This window comes from Xenopus tropicalis, chromosome 4 (assembly GCF_000004195.4).
Source record: "Xenopus tropicalis strain Nigerian chromosome 4, UCB_Xtro_10.0, whole genome shotgun sequence".
NCBI lineage: Eukaryota > Metazoa > Chordata > Amphibia > Anura > Pipidae > Xenopus > Xenopus tropicalis.
Window position 1 is genome coordinate 104833325 of NC_030680.2, and position 8934 is coordinate 104842258.

The following is an 8934-nucleotide window of genomic DNA, read 5'->3' on the forward strand; positions in this document are numbered from 1 at the left end:
ATTTCTGAAAAGCACTGAATAAGTTATAGTAGGTTATCTATGTTTCTAACCCAAACTTGTTAATGTTATAATGTTACAGTCTGGTATCCTTTGTGTAGATTTTATATTTTGTGTGGGTCTAGAACCATTTACTGAGTTTGCCTGCTTTGTACAATGGTTGACAGTAATGCTGTAACAAACCCGTCATACAAATAATCTTAGCCAGTTCCTACATTCTGCTTTCTTGGCACAGATGTTCCAGGGGCCCTGGAAGGGGACTGAAACTTCCAGCAGTTCCTGTATTTAGATAGTAGTACTGTCCTCTTCTGTATATCTGCATAGAGCAGTGCTCTGTGGGTCATTCTGCCACTGACAGGTCTAATGGAGAAGAACTTGGCTTGTTATTACATATCTTTATGTCTTCCAGTACGGGCTGGAATAACTTGTTTACTGGTAAATGGGCAGTCTCGTCTTATCGACTGCAACTACACTTTCTGAATGTACCATTAAACCTCACTCCAAATAGGAAAAAAATGTTATAAAACAAATAAAGAACTGAAGGAAAACATAAAAGTTTCATTTCTTATAAAAGACGTAAATAGTTGATGCGGACACATGCCTAAAGCAGCACATACTGTATACTTCCTATGTGTGGGCTTAGGGTTTTAGATTTCAAGCATTGGGTGTTGCCAGCATCCACTTAGCTGTATTTTACTGAAGGGGTACAACAGAGATGAAATATTAATATGCTCATGATTAAAAGCCATGTATTGTAGGGGCTCAACTTTGTACTTGAACTTTGTCCTCAAAAATACTACTTACAGCTACAATATTGATACATGTAAGTCATGGGAAACTAAATTCACAGAGACAAATCGGCAATTTATAATGACATTTTGTGATAGGAGCTTTTTCAGTTGTTAAAGGCATCCCTGCTGTACCAGCAAAAACAATACAAGTATAAAATGAATGGGTAAAGAGAAATGCACAGTATTTAAAATGTATGTTATCCATTGTATCCATATTGCTTGCTTTTACTGAAACATTCTCCCTAGACAGTAATGGAACATTTTATTCTATGTAGATAATGGCAAACATCACACCTTCCAGACTGTTGGGTGACGCTGGGATTTATACATCAGAGGGAGCCTGAGGGCCTCATGTTAGAGTCTATGATTGATAAAGATGTTTATATGCATATTATTGTGATTGTCCTATAAATGACAGCAAGGCCATTATGGCAACATAGCATTAACATTTTTTGCTATAAATCATTCTTCCCAGAGATCATTCTAATATCTGTATTTCTCATTCTAAGAGTGGCACCGGGCATGAAACAAATATCCACTAACCACATGAACCAGGCTTGAAAATAACTAGAATCGTTTGTTTATCTGGTTTCACCAAGCAATCAGTTTCTAATATAAGCACCCCTCATTATACCCAGCCAGGAAAAACAATTATTTGCACTCTGTAAATGATCAGTATAACGTCCATTTAAATGAGTTCTTTCTGAAATGAACATTCTCACAGAACACTGTTCGGAAATCTTTGCGCATAACTACATCTGCATAAAATGCAAAACAGGAGTAGAGCCTGAGCAGGCCCTGAAGCACTTCTTATTTACTTTTCCAAGTGGCGAGGGGAAATGTTTTGATGGTGTTTAAATATGTAGAACAACGTCTACAGTTATGAAAGAAAAATTGTATGATACGCCATGAAAGTCGCTAAATACTGGAAAGTGGCTGTAAATACTTAGGAATGCTTGAAGCCTGTTACACAACAGGTAATTGATAAATGATTTATTTTGGTTTTTATCCCTGGCAAGCAGCTTATCGGTTTCATTAATGAGCACTTATCATTTTTACTGAGCAAATGGACAGTAAATACCAGGTGTCTGTCTCTCCCGCAGTAGAAAATAGCACAACTTTGATAAATCCTTTCCCAGACAAATATTTGAGTGGACGTAGAAACAGGAATAAATGGTTGCTTGTTAGCTATCATTTGCACATATTTCACGGAAACGTTAAAATACTCGGCACTTTGCCTCCCTGTGGTATAAACAACCTGTTGTTGAGTTCATTTTTGATTCCCCTTGGAATGAGCATGTGAAATCTGACCAAACTGTACGTTTCTTTTGGACTTTCCCAGGTGAAACATCAGAAAGGCAGCAAGTCCCTACAACCCCACCGGCTTCAGAGAACAGCAGTGCAGCACACAGCATTGGCAGCACACAAAGCACTCCCTGTTCCAGCAACAGCACTGCCTAACCCAAGCAAGGGGACGACTGAAGATCAACGTGAAGGGCAGGAGTTCAAAGTCACTGTTTGTTGATATTAGATTTCTAAGCTGGAAAGATTTATTTGGCTTCTTTCTTAAAGGGAAGAGAGAGATCTCAGTGTAACATCGCCTGATTTTTATTTTTTTCCTGGTTGGATGCAGTCTTTGGTCCTGTCCAGAGCTTTTCATGCCAAAGAGTGGTTATACTACTAATTATGCAGTGTGTAAACCTGCAACATGGGTTCCTTGGCTCTCAATGTGAAGTGTATGCCAGTTTAAGTAATGCTGCTTCTATCCTTTCAACCTGCATCTGTGCTCCATGGCTTTGTATACCGCAGAAAAAAAAAGAATATCTATTTGGTATATTCTGAAGCTGCCATGGACGCTCCAATGCAGTGTCAATATTTAGCCACTATAAAGCAGCACTTTCTCTAATGGTTCTTTATTGCTGTTTTGTTGCTCTTCAGCTATATGCATTTCTTCATGGACCAATATTGCCCGAAGGTTTGTCTCAGTAAGCATCTGTTTATATAGAGTATGAGCAACAGTTTGTCTTAATGTGACTGTAGAGACAGGACCGCATAGATACAGCTTTAATGAGTCTGCCTGCTGCACTTGGAAAAATGCTTTAAATGTTCTTCAAGTGCCTTTTTATAAGTGAGGTTTTCCAGGTCTCCTTCGTTTTTATTGTTGTGATACAATAGTGAGGCTTTGGTTCTTCTGAGGGCAGTTGTCAAGGACAGAGGCTCTAAAATCCTCTGCTCATTCTGCTTGAGTGTGGCTGAAGTCTATTGCTGAGCAACAGGCACGAGTCGCCTTAGGTTTTTGTGTTACCTGATGAGGGGTTTTTTAACACTACCTGTGAGAAAGATTGATTGAATGTATACAAGAACCTGGAATGTTGGCATAAAAATATAATATTGCTAATAGTGTTTTTTTTTAAAAAGGGAATTGTGGAATAGATTTATTAAAGTATCCTGCCATCTAAGTTTAGTAAAAGAGGGGAAGATCTCTTATTTGTGTTTTATTCCAAAGGTTACACTGTTTAATAGCTACCAGTAGCTTTTGTATTAGAGCAGAGGTTTCAGAAACATAACATCACACAATAATTATTTTTCATGTATGATACAATCTTCTCTGGCTAAATGGCAATAAGGAAGGCAATGTAATAAAAGTACTGGCCTGCTATCTGAAATAGGCGCTCAGTAGGTTTTTAATGTCAGAATATCTAATTTATAAGCATACTGTATCTTTATCTCACCACATAGTGTATACAGAATGATTTAAAGAGTGACGTTTATCTCGCTGGTGACCAAGAGGCAATTGGCAGGAAAATGCTTCTGTGGCACTTTGCTGAGGATTGGATAACACCATGATTTCGTTTGTAAATTGGAGCTACTACCTAGCCAGACAAAACAACAGTATTTTGGCTGAAGGGGCCAAGTGCTGATCCATCTGGAATCTTCATTTGTGCAACCCCTGCACTCCCTTCTTTAGTATCTCTTTATGAAACCATGCACTCAGAGCACATAGATTGATGATAATTTATTTGAAACCCTCCTTATTATGTGTAGTTTCCCTAGTTTTCTTAACACATACACAATATCTTGTTAATAATATAATATTACAGCTGGCATTCACAGTTACAGTATTACAACCAAATTATATTTATCTCTTGTATTATAAGCAATACTGTTTTGCCATCTGTATTTGTTTGAATCATAGAACCTTTAATTTAAGTGCAATAATACACATCACATCATATCAATGTAGACTCCTACATTGTCCAGAATCACTCTCTATGTATTATAGGGCATAATGAGTGTATAATTCAGTGTATAATTACTAAACCTGTCCTTATCTCTACATATTTGCAAATCTACCTGGCGACTTTTAATATGATTATTTACAGGATGGGTTACACAGTGCCATGTAAAAAGAGTTTTATCTGGTTTCAAAAAGAAATACTGTATGTGATAATAAAGTAGGAGAACAGAGTGGTCAGTGACATATACTGTGAGCTAGGCACCCCAGTTGCCATTGTTAAGGATACCAATATTCACTAGTTGTTTGCATGCAACAGCATACAGGGATTTAAACTGTGCTACAACTCCTACCATCATCTGACAATAATAACTCAATAGTTCCAATTTATTAGCTCCTGAATGAGATACTTTGATTTGTATCATTTAAATCAGTTTTTTTTAAATTCCATGTGCATATGGATGCAAACTGCATATTAGGGATGCTCATTCTACTAAACTGAATATTAAAATATGATGTTGGAGTTGCAGCTTAGCAACAGTTGCAGACAGTCAGTCCTGCAGTAGATAGTGGCTATTGCTGTGCTCCTTATGCTTCATGTAGTGGGGAAAATCACAATAAGCCTGTGTACTTGTTTCATTCACTTGAACGAGTGCAACTTGCATGCTGGGATATGATATTGTAGGCTTTTTGCTATATCTTGCTCTCTTTAACTTTGTTAATCAATTTAATTTTGTTCTCAGCTTGTGCTCAGAGTTAAGAAAGCTAACTCTCTTGCTATCAGAGACATTAATAACCCATGGTTCTCCTTAAGGGGTTGCAGTAAAGCTCACAGTGGTCACAAATACATCCAGACCCTCTGTAGTCCCAGCTATTTCCCCTGTATCTGGTATACAGAAGCCACAAAAGTCACAATCTCAGGAGAATTATGGAGCCCTGAGTGACACCAGATAGGTAGAGCAGAGCTTGGCCCCTAGGCTAGCATACTACAGCAGTCCCGCTCCAGATTTAGCAATACTAATGGTTCTATTAGTGCCTCTGACAGGCTAAGGGCAAGGGCACACTGAACGAATTATTCACTTTCCTCAGCCGGTGTTTTCTGAGTATATCGGTGCGGATATGCAAAACTTACACACTGCTCAGTGTAGCTCCACAGAGGCCAATGTCATGCCTGTCAGTTGGGCTCCACAAAAGAGCAGCTGATCCACTTTCCTCTATCTGTGTACCAAACGCAGGCTGACGAATGCAGATGGTCTGCTCGGTGTGCCCCTGCTCTAAGGAATAATATAAGCTACGGAACCGTATTGTTGGACAATCATGAGCTTTGCCTAACCTGCAGCTGAATGTATTTTACAAGCGTATTCTTTGTACAAAAAAAACTTTTAAATGTCTTCAAAGAAGACAAGAGTCTTTACTATACATATAGCTATATTTTACTACAGTATATATATAAAGATTATATTTAAATGTTTAAGATAAATGTAAGTTACTCTATACGTTTTTTTTTTTTTAATTATGTCAGTTACTGTGAATTTTAACGTCCCCTTGTAAATCCCCCCCACCTGACTCCATCTCATAGTTGGCATTCTCCAAAATCCTGAATCTAAATATGGGCTGGACTACAAATGTTTGTAAACACTTTAAATGTATATGTTTGAGAAAAAAAATATTTGTATAATCAATTTACTTTATAAAATATATGTCTATATTTACAGTTCTAAAGATAAAAAAATCACATTTCTTTATACAGAATGTCACTTTATTGGCATATATTGTATGCAAACTATATGGCCATTTGTCTGTACTAAAGTTGGAACTTACACAAAGAGAAATGCAGTTATTCTTTAGTACATCAATCTATGTTTGGAATGTGTGTGTGTGTGTTTATGTGTATATTGCTTAACTGCCAGCTTTTACAGAGTCATGTATACATCTCATTATTTGATTTTATATCTGTCAGTTTGGGTTGTTCTCAGAACTCGAGTACTAAAGGTAATTCATTGGAAAGACTTGAACACAGGTAACCTTTTGCCAAGTGCAATTCCCTGCATCGACAGACCAGTGTTCTGTGAAAAAGTTGGCATAACAAAGGTTGTGTCTGGAAGGTTCATGGCTCCCAACATTACCACGTTAGAAAACTGGGACATTTTACGGCAGATCTCAATACAAAATCACACTATTACACAGATCCTGCCAAAATAAGGGCAGTAGGGAGGTATGGTAGGTGACAGCTCTCCTTGGCATCGCTTATGAATTTACATGACTGCAAACCTGAATCTGGACCACAGATGGCCAGCTTTAAAGTGGTTGTTCACCTTTAAATTAACTTTTAGTATGATGTAGACATTGAAATTCTGAGACAATTCCTCATTTTGTATTTTTTGTGGTTTTTCTAGCTTTTTGTTTAGCAGCTCCCCATTGGTATTCAGCAGCTATATGGTTGCTGGTTTTATTTACCCTAGAAACCAGGCAGTGGTCTGAATAAGAGACTGGGATATAAATAGAAGAGGGTCTAAAAAGAAAGATAAGTAATAAAAATTAATAATAGCGACAAAATTGTAGCCTAATCGAGCAATGTTTTTTATCTGCTGGAGTGAGTGACCCCCCATTTGTAAGTTTCAGAGAGACAAATAATAATAAATAAAAAAAACTATAAAAAATAATGAAGATCAACTGAAAAGTTGCTAGGAATAGGAGATGCTATAATGAATTAAAAGTTAACATAAAGGTAGACTACTTCTTTGAGCCTGCTATTGTGATGTTTGCTGATGCTCAAGTATTAATGTGTGTAATCACATGATTCAGGCCACTGGTAATTATTGGAATGCACTTTTTTGTAATAACTCCACTGAGCAAGTAAACTAACTATATGATATTGTACAGCGGATCTGGAAGCTTATAGCCAAGCTCAAGGCTTCACGGAAACTTTGAAAAGCTGGTGTGCGGGATCTGGTTTTATAATTATGAACACTAGATGATATTGCTCTATCCAGATCCACACCAGAGACACCCTACAGAAAGCTCAGTTATTGGGGTTGCCACCTCATAGACCTAGTCGTTGCCCTGCACTGCAGCATGAGTATTCTAGAAGTGCTTAGTTCTAATGAGATGAGGAAGGATGTTACTGAGTATGGCAGAAGGTTATTCAGCTGTAAACTTTGGCTTTGTGTCTTCTTGCCGCACAGTATGTATGGTTTTGTGCTTATTTTTGATAATGAACTTAAAGAAATCCCCAAAGCAAAATATCTAATTACAATTTGCATAATTCTAGAAAACAACTAATGCAAATCTCCCTGTGTAATATGAGCCTGAATCTGAGGCCTCCAGACCTATCCGTTGCATATGGTTTCCTTCCGTTAAAGCCATGCGTTATCAGTTTTACTTTCAGGCAGCAGCTTGCGGTTACTGAACAGCTTTCAGCTCAGATTACACAGCAGAGGTGGGAGGGGGAGAGAGCAGATAGGGTAGGGGAAGAGAGGAGCAGGATTTTTCTGACTCAGAAGCTCATGTATACAAAATAAAAGGAAATAAATGTGGCGTTTCTTTTCACTGAGGATTCAGAGCAGCAGTTCTGTGAGTGCTTATGGCTGTATTTACATAGACCTTTCTGATAAAGGTGTTTTCACCTGATTCAGTTTGAGTTAGTACAAAATCTGCTGAAAATACAGTAAAATCATAACATGTTTAACTTCTGTCAGCAAGTTTTAAATAGTTAGGCCCCCTAGGATTTACCCTTGTTATCCCCCGAGATAGGCAGCCAAGACTAAGCAGTTCAACTAAGCAGGTCCCAGAAGACAAATATTTTGCCAATCCTTTTCTTCGTTTAGTACATTAAGCATTAAATAGATTGGTCTTATTCTTCAGCAGTAGGGACATTTAAATAGTTTAAACCTTAGTACATATGCCAGAATATACACATGCAGATTTCTCAAAATTTGGACCTGTCTGCATTGTATATTTGTGCTATTCTGCAATATAATATCTACCTCATTGTGAAAAAGGAATATTTAAAAGTCTGTCATGATAAATATCTGCTTGCAAATAACATTCATTAATAGAGGAAAAGTGATTGAAATGTATACTGTGTAGTTCCGTCCGGAATGATCAATTTTTCAACAATTAATTGTTATCAAGACTTGTTGCAATAATCATATAAAATAAAATGCAAGGTGGTATCGCTGGCCAGTTTAAGCACAATAAATTTGTATTGTAACCCACTTATGTTTTGTTCAAGTTGAATGTGTCATGTTGTTTCTTCTATATTTGTGCATAATAAAGATATAAATCTAAAACTTCTCCGTTCCTTGTTTTTCCTATCCCTTTTTCTGCTTGGGTCTATGGCAGGTGAGGCAATATTATTGCCTGTGGTGTAGATGGAAAACTGATACATGCCCATGTCCCTTTTCCTTTAGTTGGAAACACCATAGGCCACAATAGCCCTTATGTGTTGAAAGGTGGCTAAAATGGTGTGCTTTTTTATTTCTGTCTCAAGCATTGGTCTCTATGACAAGAGTGAGGGTTGTCACACAATAAGCAAATGAAATAATTACAAGACAGTTAACATTTGTGCAATGTTGTATGTTAAGAACAGTCATGCAGGAAAGGACAACAAAATTTGCAAGGATCCTTACAGCCTTAATTGCTAAACATATACCAGGCTGTCTCAAACTCTCCTCCCACAGAAGAAGTTACTTGGGACAAAGGCTAAACAGGCCAATATCTGTATGTCTATATGCCCTGGTTTTATTTTAAATATAAAAATCTGCAAATGCCATTTATACTTGGCAGAATATTGTATCAAACATTGCACCCTAAAAAGATCAACAAAATGGTTGTTTGAATTGCATTAAAATATAAAATTTAATCAGTGGAATTTCATTAAAATATTACACTAATACAGTGCTATGGCAC

The 8934-nt window shown here is 37.2% G+C and overlaps 1 protein-coding gene across 4 annotated transcripts in view; it reads left to right on the top strand.

The window, feature by feature from the left end:
- The window catches only part of tgfbr3 (transforming growth factor beta receptor III), a 119398-nt gene extending 111080 nt beyond the window's left edge, over window positions 1-8318 (top strand). For all 4 annotated transcript variants that reach the window (XM_018093619.2, XM_004913724.4, XM_004913725.4 and 1 more), the window contains one exon: window positions 2131-8318. In XM_018093619.2, coding sequence (XP_017949108.1) covers window positions 2131-2249 — 119 coding nt within the window. In that variant the 3' untranslated portion in view covers window positions 2250-8318. The remainder of the gene's footprint in view (window positions 1-2130) is intronic.
- The last annotated feature ends 616 nt before the right edge of the window (window positions 8319-8934 follow it).